Consider the following 22,608-nt stretch of genomic DNA (forward strand, 5'->3'; position numbering starts at 1 on the left):
TGTGTTATGTAACTGTTATGTATTATATTACAATTATATGGTTGAGTGGGAAATTATAATTAACAGTTATATTACTGTTAGTTGGAATTTGGAATGTTATAATTTCATACTCAACAGTGTAACTGTCACGTACAACATATTATGCTATATTTATATTGTTGAGTAGGAAATTATAATGTAATATTGATAACGTTACTGTACACAGAAAAATATCATTTTATTGCTAAGAACAGTAATTACTCAATATACTTTTTTTCTTTTAAGTATTAATTATCTTTAACAAAGAATATTTTCTTAATAATGATCTTAAATTATACTTATTATAATTTTTAGAAAAACTTCACTATTACGTACTCAAAACAAGAATTTATTTTCTTTTGACGAATATATTATAAAATCGACGAAGCGACTTTATATTATAAGCAAATCAAATTTATTTTAATTTAACAATCTCTTGATTGAAATATTACTAGGATTCAGAATATATTTTGAATTCGATGCTTGTGATAGATTTACGGTTATATGAACTATTTAAATATTTCAAACAAGTAATTATTACTTATTTACGTACAATATGTATTTTTCTGTGTGTGTTAATTGGTGTTTACCAGACTGACATCGATATAATTCGAATTTTGATTTGTGATTAAGTTTTCACCGAAAATAAGTCGCTCGATCCTCGATTAGTGATCTCAAATCGCGAACGGTGTTATTTGTCATCGTGCTCGCTACTGAGTCGGCACGGTGAATAAGTTGATTGAACATTCCATAAACTTATAGGAACCTGTCTTCTGTTCTAGCGTATCCGTTCCTTTGGACGTCAGTCATCGTTTGTGTTCTTTGACATCTCGTAGCCTTTCGGCGGTGACAATTGCGGCCACTTGAGTTCCGCTTTGCGGTCTTTACGCGGTGTTTGGCTCTCCTCCACTTTCCACATGCCCGATCGTGCCTAAATCGATCCTCGCGCCTCCAAGACGCTCGATGCACCGGTCGAGTCGCGCATGAAGAAGGAAAAGGCGAATGAATTCGAGGCTCTTCTACTACTCGATAGAGGATTGCTGAAGAGTGTGCAACTGAGCGTAAAGACCACCGGACGCCATCAGGTCGTCGTGGGTTCCCATCTCGGCCACGATGCCCCGATCAAACACGCAGATCACGTCGGCGTTTCTTATAGTGGCCAGACGGTGGGCTATGGTGATACACGTTCTGCCCTGCATAGCCTTGTCCAGGGCCGCCTGCACGACCTGCACGCAGAAAATATCGGTTAATGCGAGAGGCTGTTTCCCGAGGATACAAGTGTGCGACAACAGCGATGAGAATATAAATGTAAACGATCGTTAGGTTGACTTTTCCTTTGTATATCTTGATCTTTTAGCATGAGTTCGTGCACATCACTACTGTGTGCAAAAATTAAGACATGGATATGCTTAGAATTTAATTCACTTAATCCATCAGGGATTACTACAATATATCGTTTTGTTACATTGGATATTTATTACATTGAGTATTGTGAAAAATATTGCATAAAAATAAACTTATTATAATAATTTTTTTTCATTTTAAACGGACATCAAACAATAGTATCTTTAATAAGTATCTTTAATAAAGAAAAAAACATAACATACATAATCGTATTGTACTTACATGGAAAGAACGGTTTTGCTGAAGTATCTAAAAATTTTGCTAGAGATAGATCTAAAAAAAAATAATTTTGTTTCATCAAAATAATTATGTAAGATGCTCAAATTAATTCTTAGAACACTGAAAAAGAAATCAAATATTCAAAAGTAAATGTTACTTGTAATATTTTCTTCAATATTTATTGGTTATAAAAAAATTTGACTGTGATGACAGAATATACATTTCTGTGAAATATATTACATTTCTCTTATTAATTGTAGAAAAATAAAATTGCGCGGTGATTTATTTGCTAGAAATATATTTCTATTTCGCCATATTTAAATAAGGATTTATTTCAGTGAAATAAGCATTAAATCTTCCACAAATAAATTAAGTATTTCTTTCCCAATACATGTTAAAATTTTTTGCAGTATTGTCATTAACGCTTAAGTATTCTATATAGTTATTTTGATGATTCAACAAAATTATTTTCAAATCTATATCTAGCTAAATTTTTAGATACATAGAAAAAGATGATTTTGTTGAAGTATTTAAAAGTTTAGCTAGACACAAATTTGAAAATAATTTTGTTGGCTTAAAAATAATTATGCAAGAGACAATCAAATTAATTGCTACAATATCAAAACTTTTTGTAGAATTGTTCATACTTGAATTTTCTATATAAATTATTTTGATGGTCCAACAAAATTATTTTCTATATCAAACTAAATTTTTAAATACTTCAACAAAATTCTTGTTCTTTCTTTTCATGTAACAAAGTAAAAGAAACCTCGGATATAATCTTGGATAAACCACTAGGAGCAGCAAAGGATTAAGAATTATTCGAATAACCTTTATAAAAAACTTTTATTTAAGTATAAATTTTTTTTAGAATTAATATCGAGATATACTCGAGAATTAATCGCTTGTGTGTGTTGGAATAATATCTTTTATCAAGTGTGTCTTTTTTTACTATCATTTAAAAAAGTCACGATCACAAACAGAGAATTATCTTCTCTCTCAGAATTTATATCTCTAACACAGTGTAAAAAATTATTCACCGCTTACGTAATTCATTTCTAAAATAGTCTGATATAAATTTTAACTTTTGGTATCGCGCGTTGCATATGCATGACATCGATCCATTACGCAAAACGAGGCGTGCCGCGTGCTAGCGTGGAAGTGTTAAAAACAAATTAACATTAATAATACAATGGCGCGCATATGTTCCTTGCGCGTACCTGGGATATAAATTATTCAATATGTCTTCCCAAAACTAATTCCTTAAACGCGGAGTAATTAGCGCGAGCAGTGGTTAACGCGAGACACAGTTTAAATTAGGGGAGTGATTTAGGCATGGGTCGTTTTAACAGGGCTAATCGAACGTAAACACTTTCTCACTTTCGTTTTACGGGACTCGATAAAAGGAAGAACAGTCGCCGTCGCTGGATTGTGTTCGAAGAGAGAGAGAGAGGGAGGGAGAGAGGGGGGACGGAGAGAGAGAGAGAGAGAGAGAGGAGGCCGACACGGAAACAATATTACCACGAAATTCATTTGGCCGCGACAAGCCGTTTCCCGACCGGGGTGCAACAACCGCTTGCTCGTAAAGCCGAACATTTCCGATTGTTAGCGCCGATAATACTGGTAATGGCGTGGCAGCCGGTACGTCCGGTAATTCGGCAGATCGACATCGAAAGTGACGAAGGGAGAGTATATAAAAAAAAATATATATATATCTGATTGTCGATATTTACAGATTATTTGACAAATTATCACAGCACTTTTTTTAATGGAATTTCTTTACGCACGAGAATGGAAAAATGTGATTGTGTGGCTATACAATTTGTGCGATAGGAGGAATTGATCCGCGCAAGTATTACCGGGTTTTAATCGAACTTCGTCAGAATTATCATACAAAACGCGTGTCGATATACAACAGCGTATAATATGCGGGGAACGCAGACATTATTTCGAGGCCACGCTCTTTGACTTGCACTTTCTACCTCTATTTTTCATCTAGTTCTACCTGGGTCTCGTTAATATTCATCTCGCTACACCATGCTCACCACGCTACAGTTTAGATTACCGCGAAATCGCTGCAATCGACGACCCGCTATAGTGGACACCGTATAAATACTCAAATATTTATTATACAACCTCGCAGACTATCGTACTCGTTATTGCTTATCGGAAATAGTTCCGTTTGCAACATAGTTCCGTGATATTTATGCCCTATACATTTGTTTCAATAGTTTTGCTCTCTCTCTCTCTCTCTCTCTCTCTCTCTCTCTCTCTCTCTCTCTCTCTCGTTAAAAATGCAGATAATTCGCTTAGATCGTATGTGAGAAATTAATCGTTATAACATTTCTATTTTTTCCAATCTCTAATCATTGCTTTTGTAATTTGAAATAAGACAACTTTCAAAGTATAGATCTTAAAGTTTATAATATAGAAAAGGAAAGGTTATGGAAAATAGATGAGGAGTTGTGGAATATTATGATATAATTTGTTATGCATTTTGGGGATGACCGCCAAAATTACTTCTTCACAGTCTGCTTAGACGTTATAACATGGTCACTGGTCATTAGTGTTTACTGTGTTGTTGTAAAAATTCCATGTGTTCTACAGGTAGCAAGTAAACAGTTTTATAGAGGTGTACATTTTACGTAATTTTTAGAAATAGGTTGATATTAATTCTGTGACTAGTCTAACTTGGAGGCCTTAAATGTAGCTCTTAATTGAGTGAGTAACTTTTATTGCACACTTCACATAATTTTGAGAAATACGTTGGTATTAATTTTGTAGCTTTAGTCTAGCTTGGAGACATTTAATGTGACTTTTTGTAATTGTAATTTGACTTTTGATAATGTATGCATATATCCGACGTGTAAATATACTATTGATGTTGCATATCCTTTCTCTTATTGAATGTAACTGCAATTTTTTATCCCTCTTTAGTTTTTTGTAAATTACGTTCGTTCTGTATATTCAAAGAACTTCTTATAGTATAATTGGTCATTTGATGGCCTAGTTTTTCGTTTTCTAATTAACTTGTGGTTGGACTTAATCTGATAATAATGTAAAAATTACATTTTCTAGTTATAGTTAATCACTAATGGTTTTGTAGTGAATAACTTTTTTAGACTTACCACACTACAAAACCATCAGTTTAGTGATTAATCATAGCTAGAAAAATATAATTTTTACATTATTACACCAAGTTAAGTGAGATTAAGTCTGAACCACAAGTTATTCATAAAATGAAAAAACAGGCCTATGGCTAATAAATTTGTACAAGAAGAAGTTATATTACATGAATGCCTATTGAGTTATTTTAATAAAACAGTACAATCCCCTCTGTTCCTCTAGATACATACGTAGTTCGTATAAAAACAGCTCTTGAAGATAAAATTAAAATTTTTTTTTTACAAATTCTGTCCATTTTAATAGTACTTTCCGTGTTGCGTTTTTTGTTTCCCTTCTCGTACAAAACATGAATATACACTTGTTTCATGCAGAGTAAAGGAAAACGTAGCTAAAATGGATTGACCTAAAAACTTGATGCTGACTCGGGGTTAATGCAGCCCACGGACGAACGGAATAAAAAAAAGAAATAAACAACTGCAAGCGCTATCTTCTTGTCGACTGAAGCAGCGAAATTTCGCACAGAGCGAATACAACAGACGTTCTTAATGACTACACAGTAACGACATTATGAAGTATGCGATTTGCGAAGGAAATCTGTGGATAACGTCCGAAGGAAACGCACGATCGAACAAACCGTCGTCGCGTCGTCTTCGTCACTTTCGTCAACCATTAACTTGATTGTCTATCGCCAGTCGGTCTTTTGCAATAACAGCCGTGCCCTTCGGGAAATTTTCAATCGGACTTCCAATTTCACCGTCCAATCTCGTCATCAACGAGCTGCAATGTGATCGTCAGGTCGAGGGGATTATAATACGCTATTAATCGAGAAATCGTATACGTTACACCGAACAAAACACGAAAGTCCGGATGGAGATCGTTCCGCTCTGCGAATCTCACGCAGAGCATTTTTTTACGGTAATAAATGACTTCCTGCAAATATTGCGCAACTATCTATCTGTAATTTTATTTTAGATGCAATCATGCTTTCGTCACTATGTTTGTTCGTCACCTTTACATTTCCAAGTATTCAGAAAATTACAGTATGCGCCAAAAAAAATGCGACTCTCACAACTAACACTTCAGTTGTCGGTTTAGTTAAATAAAGTGAGTGGATGGGGACAAATTTGATTATAACACAAATATTTTGTCCTACCAAATATTTATTCGATATGATTTCCTTTAATTGCAATCACTGCGTTACTGTGTCACACTCAGCAAACATAATAGTGAATAAAAAAGAGTCGCATTTTTTTTGCGCATACTGTATAGTATTCGGGAATAAATTGTACACTAAAAAAAATTGCTTTTTGAAAATGTGTGTCTGTATGTGTGTGTGTTTTGCATGAACTAGAAGATTTTGAATTATAATAAATTCAACCAAAAAATTCTAATTTGTCCATTTTTAACCAGAATTTCAATTAATGTAACTATATTTTTTTTCCATTAAATTACACAGTGTAATTTTGTACGCGATGTTATTTAATGTTAAAGAGGAAAAATTATTGGTAAAATTGTTCTTGAATAGGTTTTTTTTAGGAGAACATATGGCAATTCTCACCTGCTCACTTTGAGTATCAAGGGCTGAAGTTGCTTCGTCTAACAGCAAAATTCGCGGGTTTCTCAATAACGCACGTGCGATTGCTATTCGCTGTTTTTGCCCACCGCTGAGTTGAGTACCTTTTGTTCCCAGTCTCGTATCGTAACCCTAAATAAGCAAAAAAGAAACAGAATTATAATTTGCGTGGAAGAAATAGTTAAAAAAGTATTAATAATATTAACACGTTAATATTATTCCTTCCTTCATAGCTTTTTTTTAATTTTCCAATTAACTATTTTATTATTGTTCCGAACCAGTTGTAATGTTAATTTAAAAAATCAATATTAATTATTCAATCCAACTTAATTACATTAATATTTAACAGCAGTCTTTTGACGTTCTTTTAATGCATTAAATTTATTATTTGCGTAGCACTTGCATTATATGTAATGAAAACAAAAGGCTCTTGTTTCTCTTTCTTTTTCTCTCTTTTTTTTAAACAAACCACGCTTTTCATTACGTGCAACCGATGCGCGAATATTATATATAATATAACAGTAACATCAACAACTAACTAATGGTAGCGAAGCGACAAATGTGTGAATGTTGGACAGTTTGGCTGCCTCGATGATCTCGTCCATAGACGCTTGTCGGCTGTTGTCGCCATAAGCTATATTTTCCGCAATCGTTCGGTCGAAGAGCACTGGTTCTTGCCCCACAACGCCAAGCTGTGATCTAAGCGTGGCCAGCGAAACCGAAGCGATGTCACGCCGGTCCAATGTCAGGATGCCGGAAATCGGATCGTAGAGCCGTTGCAGCAATTGTATGCAGGTGGATTTCCCGCATCCGCTTTGCCCCACTAGGGCCACCATCTGCCCTGGCTTAACGATTAGATCCAGCCCTTTGAGCACCGGCATTTCCGGCCTTGTGGGATAATTGAAGTTGATCTTCGAATATTGTATCAATCCGTCCGCTTTCTGCATGAAAAATACGAAGTGACTCTTTAATCAGGAGGAGATGCGTATTAATCTCGCACCGCTCGCCTTCTGCAACTCTAGACTTCTGCAACTATTAGACAGAAGATGCGCAGGAACTCGTTATATTTTTTTTTCTTTCGGAGGGACGATTAAAATTTGAAGATATTCAATGCGAGTTTATTATCCTTTATTTAACCTGGGAAAGTCATCTGAGGTTTACATCTTAACGGTGAAAAAATGTGATTTGTTGTAAAATATTATTTTAATATGAATATTATTTAATACACATTTTTTTCTTTTTAATAATTATTCTTTACGATCCTTTAAACATGCTATCTAAAATCTTTGTAGTGGAATCTAACTTTAAAGAGTGTGAAATCTTACTCTTAGAAATTGACAATTGGTCACTCTTTTTCAACACTGGCTGAATTGTTGTTCTTTGTCACTCTTTAGAGAATTAGATTTCACTTCAAAGATTTTAGAAAGTGTCTTTAAATTTTATCGAAAAACACTTCAATTAAAATTTCTATTTTTTAAAAATACTGTTACAATAAGACATCTATAAAGCTGGACCCCCCACCATCGAAAATAAAGTTCGGAATAGGTAAAAAATTTAGTGCTTTTTAGGTGCTAATTTAGTACCCTATTACGAATTTTAGTGCTCAAACCGTTTAGCAACAAAAAAAAATGCGGGTCCAGCTTTATAGACGTTACAATAAGCTATTTAACGTGATTATTTTGTTTAAAATTTGTTTTGGTTTGTGTTTACTTTTTTAAATAAATTGTGATTAAATCTATATTTATATGTTCTAAAATTCTAATGAATCGGAAAATAATAGTATACAATATATATTGTTAACCCTTAAATATCTTTTCAATAAGCTTTTTTTCAAAGTGTTTCCAATGTTTTTTTTTTATTATTCATAACTTCTTTATCAATAAATATACATACACTTTGCTTCGTACACGGAAAAAAAAGATATAGTTCACTAAAAATCATGACTAAAAATATTTAGTTGTGAGCAATATAGAAACATCATCCGAGTTATCTTTATGCGATAGGAATGTGTATAGTTGATACGATTTATTTACTTTGATGTGTCAACTACATCAATGTTAGGCGCGATCTGGTTGTGACAGCTAAAACTTGGTTGGAATATCATTTACTATAGATAAATTATATATCCGTATAGTTGCCAATTGTGACATTATAAAGCATGATGTATAATAATAATAAGAATTAAATTATTAATAAGAATTTCTTGTTACATCATGCTATAGATTAAATTGCAATTTCAAAAAGCAAAAGCGACTCACCACGCTTACAATTAAAAATACGTATATGTGAAATGCCGTAGTTGCTGCAACATAACCTAACCATTGTACTATGGTTCAAGCAACCATATAAATAGTTGCTCTATATTTTACTATTTAATCCGGTTGGCATCACCAGATTTCTGTGCAGACCAACCATACTGTTTTTTCACCATTATGTTTCTTAATGTCTGACATTTTGATTTAAAAAATAATATATACAAAAATTTTTATAATATGTTCATTTTTATGAGTTATAAATAAGTGAATTGGGTTGGGTATACTGTACACTCATATGTTGTTCCTCGTAGTGAGTCGTTTAAAAATTAATAATAGCGATTTTAATTGGAGTGTAAATTCCTAGGTGATGGTACGTTTACATAGAAAAAAAATCAGGTGACTCCCCTGGATTAATTTACGCCAAGTCTTCTCAGAGATCGATGTTGATTTTAAGTTTCGCATTTCAAACATAATTAACGAGATGCCACTCGAAGCAGTGCTATCAAACGATCATAATTCTAACGAATGTTATATCATTTGCACAGGTGTTGCGAATTGTCCACGGACCCGCGTACAAACACGATATGCTGTAAATGAAATAGTAAACCACATTCTAAAAAAAAATATCGATGTGGATTTAATATCCATGTGATATCTATATAATTTTCACTGTGTTGGTGTTAATATTAACACCAACATAGTATGGATTTCAAACCGCTAATGTTTATATGAACACTATCATAGTGTAGATTCCAAACCCAAAGTGTTAAATCCACTTCATATTATTGTTAATATTAACACGAACACATTGAGAATTATATAGACATCGCTATTTTTCAGAGTGCATGTTTTGATGCGAAGATTAAACCTGCATCCGGTAATTAGCAGCGTTTATGGCAAGGCGTCGCGGTAATTATCGGATTAATTGCGTGTCCGCTGCGCACGCTTCACGAATCATCAAAACCGTTTGCAATCCCCGTGCATTCTCCGTCGTTCTATGCGACGTGATTACGTAAGCAGTTTGTCGAGCGCATTGTAAATCATGCGGATCTCCGCTGGAGATCCCGTTTAACAATCCTCGTTAATAATTTGTTAAATAGTAGAATATTCAGCATTTAATACTCGTACGTGGCAAATCTTATATGACTCTAATTCTGCGTTTTTCAACGAGATAACAGCAATTATAAATGCGCCTTTACTTAAAAATTTTGGAGAGTTACGAAAGAAAGAAAGAATTTATAAAACAAGCTGGTGATAACTTTGTTTAATGAATTATTAACGAGGGAATTCCTTGAAACTATTTTTGAAGAATCTATATTGAAAATAAATCCGTTGATAACTTTGTTCCTTGAAATCATTTTCGAATTAAGTCTGTACGAATTTTTTTTTATATATATTTAAGTCCCGAAATACAAAAAATGTATTAAATCTTAAGCCATTATAAATCAACCAATCATAGTCGATTATTTTCTTCATATTCAACTGTAATTGGCAATATTTTACAGTTTAAAGCTTACTACACCTATTGTGTTTCGGGACTAAAAGTTACAATTCACTTAATGCTACAAATGCTTTGAAGCATTTTTTAATTGGTCAATCAAATGCTTCAAAGTATTTGTGGCGTTAATAAATGGTAAAAGATAAATGGACTGCATCTAAATATTTAAATATTTCTTCATTAATTCAATCAATTTTAGTAGTTTGATTATCTACTTGGAAACTAGAAATTACTACACTTATAAGGGAAATTATTCTGCAATAAAATACACGAATATATCACCGTCAGCATCCAATAACAACTCATCGGCACGTACGTTAAAACAAAGTAAGATTATTTTAACTAATAATTTTACGATTTAGTAGCCAATTTAAATGTTGTGTTCATTTTCGCGCGAATTTTGATTAACTTTGTGAGAGATTAATTAAAAGTTAAAGCTAATTACTGTACATGTCCTGCGCTTTATCGCTTTATGTTCTTTGGCGAATTTTCTTCTCTCAGCAAAATTTAATTACATGTCTTATCTTTTGTTCATTATTCAACATTAAACATATTGGTTGCTCAAACTTAGCTGCGATTTGAATCTCCCAAATATTATTTATTTAATTACCTACCGCTAAATATGTGTATACAGAATAGAGAGAAAGTGCGCGATGGCCAAAACACATTGTATACTTGTGGCTTATATAACTAAGCTTACACGTCGAAAATGCGAGATTACTAAAGCGAGCTCACCCAATCTAAATCCTTTTCCTCTGATCCCGGTGGCGAAGTGATTTCCGGAACTCTATCGAGCAGTTTGAAGATTTTACCGGCCGAGATTTTGCCCGCGTTGAAGTTTGGCGCAAAGGCGAGTGCCTGTCCCAGCATCCACGAACCGAATATTAACGCTTCCGATATCTTGATGACTTTCTCGTAACTTAGTCCTTCTCTGGCCACCAGGTAACCACCATAATACAAACTTATGGCATAACTGAACATTGGGATTGTCTGTCCACACGAATAGACCAATCCTCTCAATCTGTTTTTAATTCTCATCGCCCGTGCGACGTGGTCCAGTTCCACACAGTATCTTTTCAAGAATACCTCTTCCTTGTTCAGACTGGCGACTGTACGTATATTGGTTATTGCTTCAACGGCCACTCTGGTGGCTGACTCCATCTTCTTCTTCTCTTCCATACTCTTACCGCCTATGACCCGCGTCTCGAAGAATACCGCTGCGAGCACCAGTGGGATCGACACCACTGCGACCAGCGTCATCTTCCAGCTGTAGTACATGGATATGCTGATCCCAATCACAAGTGTCGAGAAAGCCTGGAGCATGGAGCCGACGCGAGTCCCAGTCGCACCCTGGACAGCCGCTGCGTCCGATGACAACCTCGCACACAACGCACCCACGCTGTTCTTGTCCTCGTCGTACCAACCCATATCCTGCTTCAACATCGCGCTGAACGTCATCTTCCTTATTCGCGTCGTCATACGCACGCCGGCCAGGCCGAACATGTGCATCTGCAGGAAAGTGCAAACTCCTGTAATTAAGCCGACGACGATGAAGAGTATCGACAAGAGAATGGTCTCCTTCATGACTTCCTCGGCGTCGGGAAAATTCAATATACCGTAAATGTCACCGAATAAGACAGCAAAAGCTGGGAAGGAAGCACCTACTGTCGCCGCCGCGAGACACCCTGCAAGAAATCGTATAAGATGTAGATTATTTTTCCTTTTTTTTATGATACTTTATGTTCAATTCTTTCTGTACTTTATATACAGGAAACAAAATAATACGAACGTAAAGAACACACCTCTTGTTTCATTAATGAGAGGTCTACCATTGTTTTTAATACAAATTGTCTGTTCTTGTTAAAATAAAGTCACACGATGCTCAAATCATTAATGCAATGCCATACTATTTTTCTAGTAAAACATCTTCTGTTTAAGAAATATTGGAGGATTAAATTTGCTTCTTACTCAGCTCTTCAAAACTGCCCTAAAAAACAATGATTCAATGATATTTAAGTCAGATAATTACGTTGACTAGAAGAAATGTTGAAGTTTCGGAGAATAGGGCAATTTTGGAAAATCGAGTGAGAAGCAAATTTCCTTCTTCAACACTTATATAATATTACTTATATAAGTAACTGAAATATGTTCTATTAAAAGAATAGTATAACATTCCCCAGATAGCATGGGATATTCTCACAATATTACAGCAACATTGCAATATTACTGGAATATTCCATGTTATCTAGAGAACGCTCTACTTACTAGTACTATTTTTTTTATTAAAATATCTATCAATTACTTAGATATGTTAGATAAGTGTTGTATAAAACGTATGTGTTATATAAGATGCTAAACAATTCTATGTTACTTGAATCCATTAATGATCATTCAAGCATTATATGATTGTATTCCAATAAAAATAGAATTTGTATTAAAAGAAAATGGTTGTGTGTGTGGTCACTCTTTTATTAATAAAAGAAGCAATGTATTTCCCAGTTCTTCACATTATTTTATTTATCCCCTATGCTCTCATAAGACTTAAACTCTTAACAAACTCCTATCACTATCATTATTTGTTTTCGTTAGCAAGAAATTACCGATCAAATTTAATGGCCATTCCGGTTTGTTCAATCCAAATATTCTCATCATAGGCGCGTCGTAAGGTTTCTCCTGCTCGTCCAATTCCTCCTCATTCGAGGATCTCGCGAGAGAGAGTCGATGAGAGTGCGAGGATAACGTTGAGAATTGTTGATTTAACGGCGGTTTTACCTTCATCTTCGGGATTGACACCATAGTCTTGATCTTCGAGACCTTATCTATACAGTAACGAATAATTAAAAAATTTATCATGTACCTAAACGTTCACAGAAACGTTGACATAAAACGTTCGTGAGCTAAAGCGCGCACCTTTAGCTGCAGCATCTGCGTGGGCGGAATGCAGTCCGTAATAGTGATTTTTGAGCGCCATTAATTCGTCATGAGTTCCTTGCTCGACGACGACCCCATCCTTGATAAACACGATCCTATCGACGTTCGTGATGGTAGAAAGTCTGTGACTGACTATAATTGTTGTTCTTCCTTTCGCTGCCGCGTCGAGGGCTCTCTGCACAATCGCCTCGCTGTGAACGTCCAAAGCAGACGTCGCTTCGTCCAGCAGAAGGATCGCCGGATTCCTCGCTAGTGCGCGTGCGATAGCAATCCTTTGCTTTTGTCCACCAGACATCTGAGAACCTCTTTCGCCCACTGGACTATCGTATCCCTGTCCATCCACAAATCAACCGTTTTAGGTTCCTGATTCTCGTGCGCGAATTGACAGGATGCGACATCGCAAAATGTGCGTGTCTCAAGAAGGATAAATTTTCGGAATCGACAGTAATTCTCTCGAATTGTCTGTTATTAGCATTGTGCATTCTGAACTCAGAGTTGCCACAATTCCTCATCCTAAAATTTCATAATTTAAATTTTTCCCTGATTTCCAAATAAAATTTCATGATTTTTTTCTGTCAATGTTTTCAATAATATTTTGAAATTTTTTGTAGTTTTGTCCTGATTTCGAAACCGTCAAATATTTTGAGAGAACAATTTGACATGGCAATATAAATTACTATTAATGTTGACATTATTTGCATTTAATTAAATTGGTAGTATATTCCAAAACTGCGTGATATATGCATACTCTTCTTTAAAACCGAAAATTTTAATTTTCTCTGCAGAAATTTTGCAAAATTCTCCGACTTTTCCCTGGTTTTCCCGTCTGTTTTCTATTTCTCTGATTACCACTGGCAACCCTGTGAATTTTAATTACATTATATTTGAATTTTGAATTGAAATTATTGTTGGCGATTATCGCCTTTTAAACAACGCGCACCCACCGGGGGTCAGAATTGGTCCTCATAGATAGGCCCTTAACGACGCCATCTTTTGATGATCGCTCCCTAATATACGTATTCTCTACTTTTAATATACTTCCTCTCCACACATAATCTAAGAGGACGGTACATTCTTTTTCTACGCTTGTATTTTAACCAAGAAGACTAGAACTAAGGAGGATCAACTCGCGTGGTGGGGGTGAGTCAAAAAACGTCCGCGGCTATTCACACGATGTGCAGCGGCACTGCGCATTGTGTGAAAGTTCGATATAAGAGCGACAAAGTGACGATTATAGAATGATAGAGCGACAACTATATAGAGCGACAGAGAGGACTAATGAAGCGCAAGAGTGGGGGAAGTTATCCGTCGCCACTTTTTGCCTCACCCCCACTACCGCTATTGGCACGAGTTGATCCTCCTTAGTTCTAGTCTTCTTGATTTTAACAATAAACGTTATCGTTACCGTGAACAAGTGTTCGTATTTCTTGCGTATTAACCTTCCTTTAATACGAGCCAAGGTTCAACAATTATTACAAACAGTTTTCTGAAATAAATAAAAAGATATTTTCGCATATTTCACGAAAATCTTTTTGGCGATAATAATATTAACGGGATCCTAGCAATTTAATTTTATCGCTTTTTTTCGATGAAAATTTTTTTGCTTTTTTTTTCTTCTATTGTGCAATACCTTCTTTTTTGTATTGTTTTAAATTTAAATTTGCAAATCGACGCTATACACATTTGGTGCCGGCTATATGTCACCAATCGCCCAATGACAGTTTTTGAGCGATTTGCGGTTCAAAGTAACAGGTATTTAATCAAGGACGAAACAGCATGTCACACCTGTGCATATGCAACGCGTGGTTTAATAAATTCGCAAGCTGCAACACGTCCGTTAATAGCGGCGTTTCTCAATCAGTGGTCTTTCCGCGGGCAAGTCGGATCTAATAAAAAGCTAGGAGCTTCCAGTTAATGGGATTTCTGTTGTTACGATGTCTATCAAATCCATTTACAATGCGATTTAACAGATAACGCAGTCACTGTCCAGAAACATTATCGCGGCAGTGCAAGTGGAGCACGCTGACTAATTACAATCCTGATGAACTCATACCGAGCAAACATTTTTCTAACGGTGAAAATGAAGCTGCATGGTTAAATTGCAGCGCGTGCGAACGTAGCAGGATAAGCTCCAAACGTGTGTGCGAACGCGGACAACGATTCAATGGGACTAATATGGGAATATCGCGAGTATCGAATTCACCTACCGATAATCCGCTAATAAACGCCTAATCGTTGACACAGGCGTAATCTCGGATAATGTTATTTGCCCCGCGCACAGTTTAACACGCGTGTTTTATCGCTTGTTTGCGCGCGTACTGCGTGGACTGCCTAGCACACCTGAGACTATTGTTAACATATCGCAATGCGATGACAATGGTTGTATCCAGTCGGGGGATTATTCGGGAAAATTACATTGTCTCTTTCGTTACTTATTAATTTATCTTTTCAATTACGCTCGCGGAAATCTCAAAACTCGCTCGTGTCTGAGATTTCATCAATTAGCTTCGAATCACGCAGCTTCTTGCAATAACAAAAAGATACAACTTTTTTCGACCGTTCGGAGATTTTTTTATTTCTAAATTTTCTTAAATATTTCTTTTCGTGAAAACCAAAAATTGTCATAATAATGACATTACAAGGAAAAATTGGTACACTGATTCAAAGTTAATAAAATCCTTATTTACATTGTTACGAAATCGTTATGCTTCAATCATTTAAAAACTTATGATAATTTTCGATTTCCAAAGATATTTTGAAGAAAAATACATACAGAAAATGTAGAAATAAAACGGTTGTAAAAAAGTAAAAAATTGTACCTTTCTTTTATGAACTATCGAAATTAAAATGTCCTCTAATATTAACTCGGTTTTAAATTCAAGCATTACATTGTCATCTCGTTGACATTGTAAATAATAGTGATCATTAGCCCAGTGATAATAGACAGCTTCTTTTGATAATTATTTAACAAAATTGTTTTTCAATTTGTGTATCTAGATAATTTTTTAAATACTTTAGCAAAACCGTTTTTCTCATATAACGAGTAAAAAATGTTGACTTCTTATATTTTTTATATATCACTAGCCTAACTAGCGATTACATTCGTTCTGCAATAGTTTAACATATTTCAAGCAAACTAACGCTGAAGAGTTTCGGCAGAAGAGACAATACCGAACGGATACAATATCTTCATTGGGTTTTCAATAGGGTGACAACGTCGACGTATCCGCTCTATGATTTCCCGAATGAAACTGGTTGAATCAATCGAACTCTCGCGCCGAAGCACGACCAAAAGGAAGCTATAATTCCGGATTGGCAAAGGGCGCAGCTGGAATACGAGAAAAGGGCGGTGGTGCTCACCTCCGGCAATTTACAGATGAAGTCGTGAGCGTTCGCTTCCTTCGCGGCTTTGATCATCTCCTCTTTAGTAATGCTGTCATTTCCGTAACGGATGTTCTCGCGTATCGTTGTGTCAAAGAGCACTGGCTCCTGACCAACTACGCCGATGTGCGAGCGCAGCCATTGAACGTTCAATGTCGACACGTCGACCCCGTCCAGCAGGACCTGCATAGGAAAATACGGGAACTTTGGAAATTGTCTCTCCATCTGTGCACACATATTATGCCGAGCTGACATGCTAACATTTCGCGCGAAACGAGAATCGTTAGTTGAACGAAACGATGACTTGAGAATTATGTTTGAAAATAAACTATTACTATCACTATTATTAATTTCTAAGCAGAATAAAAATTATTAAATAGCTAATAAAATTAATATAAAATCGGAGAAATGTAGGGCATCTACCACAACGCACGATCTTTTTTGCGAATTTTGTCTTTATATAAATATAATAAAATTTACATATATTATAGGAATATAGACGTTTCGGCCTTAAATTAGGCCATCCTTAGTATAACATAAAGAATTATAAAAGTTACATAAACTATGTTAAGAGTCGAAATATTAAAAGTACATATTATACAGGGTGTTTCCAAATTAAATGGCAAAACTTCGGGAGCGTGTAGAGGAGTAAAAAACTAAGAAAAAAAGTCCTATAGACATATGCTCCTTTTTGCTTTGTTTCGCAGGAAATCACGAAAAAAGAAAAAAATATATTTAATTTATTATTTTAATTATTTTATTTATAAACTTTTTAATGAAGATTTTGTTCGAAATGTGCACCTCTTGCAGCAATACAAGCATTGCATCTGTCAAACACGGCTCTTGTAGCAGCCAGGCACTGTTCTTGCGATATTCTGTTCGCTGCAGCTACGATACGATTTCTCAAATGTTGCTCTGATTGAATAGGCGAAGAATAAACTTCTTGCTTCAGAGTACCCCATGCATAGAAATCTAATGGCGTTAAGTCGGGCGAACGAGTTGCCCAATGTACTGCTCCTCCACGTCCAATCCATCGTTGTGGGAATTTTCTATCTAACCAGGTTCTAGCGACTCTGCTGTAATGAGCAGGGCATCCATCTAATTGAAACCACATTTCAGTACGTTGTTGTAATGGGATGTTTTCTAAATAGTCAGAAAATTCATTCTCCAAGAAATTTAGAAAACGGTCCCCATTTAATCTTGCAGGTAAAAAAAACGGTCCCACTAAAACGTCGTTCCAAATTCCAAGCCAGACATTAACAGAAAACTCTTGCTGAAATTTGTATTCTCTAACAGACCTGGGATTTTGATGAGCCCATAATTCCTTTGATTAATTATTCCACCTCTGGTAAATGTTGCCTCATCTGACCACATTATTTTAGATGGAAATAAAATATCATTGTGGCATGTCTGAAGGTACCAGTTACAAAAGTTCAATCTGTTCCAATGATCTTGAGGTAATAAATTTTGCACTTTTTGAATGTGGTAGGGATAGCGATTATCTCCTTTTACAGTTCGCCAAATTGTTTGTGGTGACACTCCCAATACAGCCGACGCATTCCGAACGCTGGTCTCAGGATGATTGTCAAAATGTTGTAAAATACGATTCCCTGCCTGCAAATCTCTTCGTAACGCTGCTTGAAATCGGTTGTTTTCTTGTCGAATTGAAAATGATCCAGTCTCTCGCAATCTATTAAATGTCAACATAAACACTCTTCGGTTTGGCACTCTTCTGTTTGGAAATCGTCGTGCATATTCTCGCACCGCCTTTAAAGCATTACCGTTGCAGAAACCGTATACAAAAACCATATCAGCATATTCACTATTAGAATACGTACGCGGCATATTGCAAAAGACAAAATTCATCTACTGTTAAAGGCTTTCAAAGAGCGACTGACAAATTCATAACAGAAAGTGGAAAATGTAATCAAATATGTCGGTGCTAGATATGGCAAGAAATGTAAACATTTTTTTTCGATTTCTCTGAAACGGAGCAAAAACGAGCATATGTCTATAGGACTTTTTTTCTTAGTTTTTTACTCCTCTACACGCTCCCGAAGTTTTGCGATTTAATTTGGAAACACCCTGTACAATAACATATGATTACAATGCAAACACATGCACGCTCGTTATGTTTCGTTCTGTTTGGTTTTTTTCCCGTACTTTTGAACATGCATCTCAATCTTCCTATGCTTCTGTCCATTAAAATTCATTTATATACAGAGTTGAATGAGCCAACAGAATTTCGAGATTTTAATGATCGTAATTAGACCAGTTTTACAAATTATTGTATAAATTTTGTTCTAAATACCTGTGAATCAATCAGATTGATAAGATTAGTACTAATAGTGCAAGCTATGATGTCTTAACTCAACATTTTAAACACGAAGGATCAACATATACTGCTAATTCTTATCATGATCTTCTTCCTTAAATACACAAAGCGACGGAAAGGAAGAGGATAAAATGGTATTAAGGAGAGGGCAAAATGTTCAGTAACGGACAATAAATTTCTGGAAATTTATCTGTATCGCTTTGTTTATTTAATCCATTAATTTGTTTTTTTATGAAGATCATTTCAAATGTAATTCTCTTTTGCCAAAACGGTTCGATATCTAATAATTGTATGTCGTCCCAATTCATATTATGATCAAAATCGATCTGATGTTGTGAAACTACAGTAAGAGAATCTTTGGATTTTTTGATGTTATCTCTGTGTTCTTTAATTCTTGTTTTCGCTTTTCTTTTTGTTTGTCCAACATATGTAGAGTTACAATCACAACAGCTTATTTTATACACAAAATTTATACAATAATTTATAAAACTGATCTAATTACGATCATAATCATTAGAATCTGGAAATTCTGTTGGCTCATTCAACTCTGTATATAAATGAATTTTAATGGACAAAAGCATAGGAAGATTGAAATGTATGTTCAAAAGTATAGGAAAAAAACCAAACAGAACGAAACATAACGAGCGTGCGTGTGTTTGCATTGTAATCATATGTTATTGTATAATATGTACATTTTAATATTTTGACTCTTAACACGGTTTATGTAACTTTTATAATTCTTTATGTTATACTGAGGATGGCCTAATTTAAGGCCGAAACGCCTATTATATATAAATTTTATTATATTTATATAAAGACAAAATTTGCAAAAAAAGATCGTGCGTTGTTGTGGTAGATGTCCTACATTTCTCCGATTTTAATTTTTGACTACGTATTTATCAAAATTAATATAACTTCTAAAGGGAATATACAGGGTGTCCAAAAATCGAGGTCAATACTTTAGGAGATGATTCAGGAGCCAAAAAGGAGGAAAAAAAGCTATATAAACATAGGTCCGGAAATAAGTCGTTTCCGAGTTATAACCACTTTTATATGTTAAAAAATTGTAATTTATATATATATATATTTTTCATAAATTAGAATTATAATTTATTTCACAGTGTTTCAACATAATTACATGTTTTATTTTTAAACTTTTTATTTTTTAATTTTCCGGTATTTGTAAATATGGTTACTGCATTATTTTTGGATAAACATAAACAGGTTAAATAGAGTTAAATGAAATGTGTAACAGATTAAATTAAATGTTCAAAATGACCACCTTCAGCACGTATGCAGGCCCTTATTCTTCTATCAAAGGAATTCCGAACTCTTTGAAAAACAGTTGGATCCCTCCTTATTTCTTCGTTTGATTAACCAAATGAATGGTTCAATTTGCCCTTTTTATACAAGACGTATATCACGTATACCTAGAACAACAACAAATCCACGGATTCAAAGAAATAAAGAGGGATCCTAATTGTTTTTCAAAGAGTTCGGAATTCCTTTGATAGAAGAATAAGGGCCTGCATACGTCCTGAAGGTGGTCATTTTGAACATTTAATTTAATCTGTTACACATTTCATTTAACTTTATTTAACCTGTTTAGGTTTATCCAAAAATAATGCAGTAACCATATTTACAAATACCGGAAAATTAAAAAATAAAAAGTTTAAAAATAAAACATGTAATTATGTTGAAACACTGTGAAATAAATTATAATTCTAATTTATGAAAAATATATATATATATATTATATAAATTACAATTTTTTAACATAAAAGTGGTTATAACTCGGAAACGACTTATTTCCGGATCTATGTTTATATAGCTTTTTTCCCTCCTTTTTGGCTCCTGAATCACCTCCTAAAGTATTGGCCTCGATTTTTTGGACACCCTGTATATACAATTTTAGATATCGCTCCTTTACTTCAAAAGTGACACAACTCAAAAGACATCATTTTTTAGTTATCACTCTGAATGAGTTAAATAAATTTACTCTATCAATTGTCAAAAGTGAACTAATTTAATTATATAAAAAATGATTAAACATCACCACACACATTCAAAAAAGATGGTTTAAAAAAATCGTTACATTCGAAAAAGATGATTTTTTTAAAAGTCGCATGGGAAGAAGAATATTGAAAGATTTTAAATTTTGCTAAAATACAGATTTGAAAATAATTTTGTTGGATTATCAAAATGATTTCTGTTCGAAACTCGAACTGGTTTCTAGAATATTAAAATTTTTTGCAGCATTGCTCATCATTGTTTAGTTTCCAACATAATTATTTTGATCATTTAACGAAATTATTTTCAAATTTGTAGGTATTCTGCAAAATTTTAGACCTTTCAGCAAAATTGTTCTTTCCTCATGCGAAGCAAAAATGACAGAAATAATATTTCATCATATTAAGAATATATTCTTTTTATCAATTGTATTTGATTAGTCAATAATTTTTTATCAACTTGATAAATAGTTTTTTCTCTTTTATAGGAAACTTAATTTTTTTTAGTTGTATTACTTTTAAAGTAACGGAGCAATATATACTTTCTTTTTCAATTTTAATTATTTCTTTAATAAATCTCGAATCATAATAACAACATTAAAATATTAGCAATATTAAATATGATAGATTCATGAAATTAATAAAAAAATAATTTGTTTAATGTAAAGTAAGGTTAGTACATAAAATAACGTAATGATAAAAAAATAATTATGTTTTTATATCCCTGCAGCATGTATCTATGATAAAATGCATATGTTACATGTGGATAGCGTTTTAATATTACACATAACTAAAAGCGAACTTATAGTTTGTAACTTTATTGAACACACAAGCATAATATATTCGTTGGATAGAGCATGGTGAAAACCCTCAAAGTATAAAACGTTTATTACGTTTTAGGATGCTGCGTTACTGTAGCTGGCAGCTACTTTGGCATAAAAATCGCGAGGTCGCATTAATAATAACATTGTAACGACACTCTTCATCGCACACGGTGCACGCGATCTCGATTGTTTCTCTCCTGCGAAAGAACGCGACAGAAAGAATTTGTCATTTTCTCGTAAATTTTTCTAGTTATGAAAATACAAACAGGATAAGTGAACCGAACGATAAGACAACAGTCAAAGACGTTCGACAGAAAATGATGAAAAATATAACATGGTGATGACAATGATAAAACAATTATTTTCTGAATAACGCCAGAGTAAATTACTGCAGTGCAATACCATTTATTCAGCGTCACTGTAATTTTGCGAGGGATAAAAACGTCACTCGGACATTTATGACGCCATATGCGCGGTTATTAACTTTATTCTCTGCGTAACAACGCCCGTCATAGCACGCGAGTTCTCTGCCTCTATACGCTTTTGCCATTAAAAGAATTCCATAAACCAAGTTTACAGTAAGTTTTCCGCGTAAACGAAAAATTAAATGTGGTATCCAAAATTTTTGTGCCTTTAAATTAAAGCACTCTTTGCTCCGCACTGCGTCGTATGCGTATTTAAAATGAATAATTCTAACGAAGCGGCGAATCCTCCTTCACTGAAAAAAATGTTTGATATGAATAACCATTATTTTTTTTATGTGAATCACAAAAACTTTCTTATTTTTTAATTAAAAACTTATGCTGTTCTAATTAAAATTAAGTTATTTTAACCAAAAATTGGCTAGAATATTATTTTTTAATTAAAAAATTGTGTTTTACTTAAAATTTGGTTATTTTTTCAATTCAGGCCCCTTCTCTATTCTGTAATTCTTAACGACTGTAATGATATCGTTACATTGTCGTTGCGTAGGTTAGGTTTTGTATATGATAAGAAAACTATACAATAAGCAATATAACAGTTACTGTCATTAAG

The 22,608-nt window shown here is 34.2% G+C and overlaps 1 protein-coding gene across 1 annotated transcript in view; it reads right to left on the reverse strand.

Moving 5' to 3' along the window:
* Window positions 1-484: 484 nt before the first annotated feature.
* Window positions 485-22,608, reverse strand: part of Mdr49 (Multi drug resistance 49) — a 117,447-nt gene continuing 95,323 nt past the window's right edge. The window contains 7 exon segments of the mRNA XM_018455649.1: window positions 485-1,244; window positions 6,326-6,472; window positions 6,880-7,281; window positions 10,829-11,778; window positions 12,694-12,912; window positions 13,004-13,355; window positions 16,385-16,588. Of these exon segments, the coding sequence (XP_018311151.1) occupies window positions 1,041-1,244; window positions 6,326-6,472; window positions 6,880-7,281; window positions 10,829-11,778; window positions 12,694-12,912; window positions 13,004-13,355; window positions 16,385-16,588 (2,478 nt within the window). The 3' untranslated portion in view covers window positions 485-1,040.

This window comes from Mycetomoellerius zeteki, unplaced genomic scaffold, assembly GCF_001594055.1.
Source record: "Mycetomoellerius zeteki isolate Tzet28-1 unplaced genomic scaffold, Tzet1.0 scaffold5, whole genome shotgun sequence".
NCBI lineage: Eukaryota > Metazoa > Arthropoda > Insecta > Hymenoptera > Formicidae > Mycetomoellerius > Mycetomoellerius zeteki.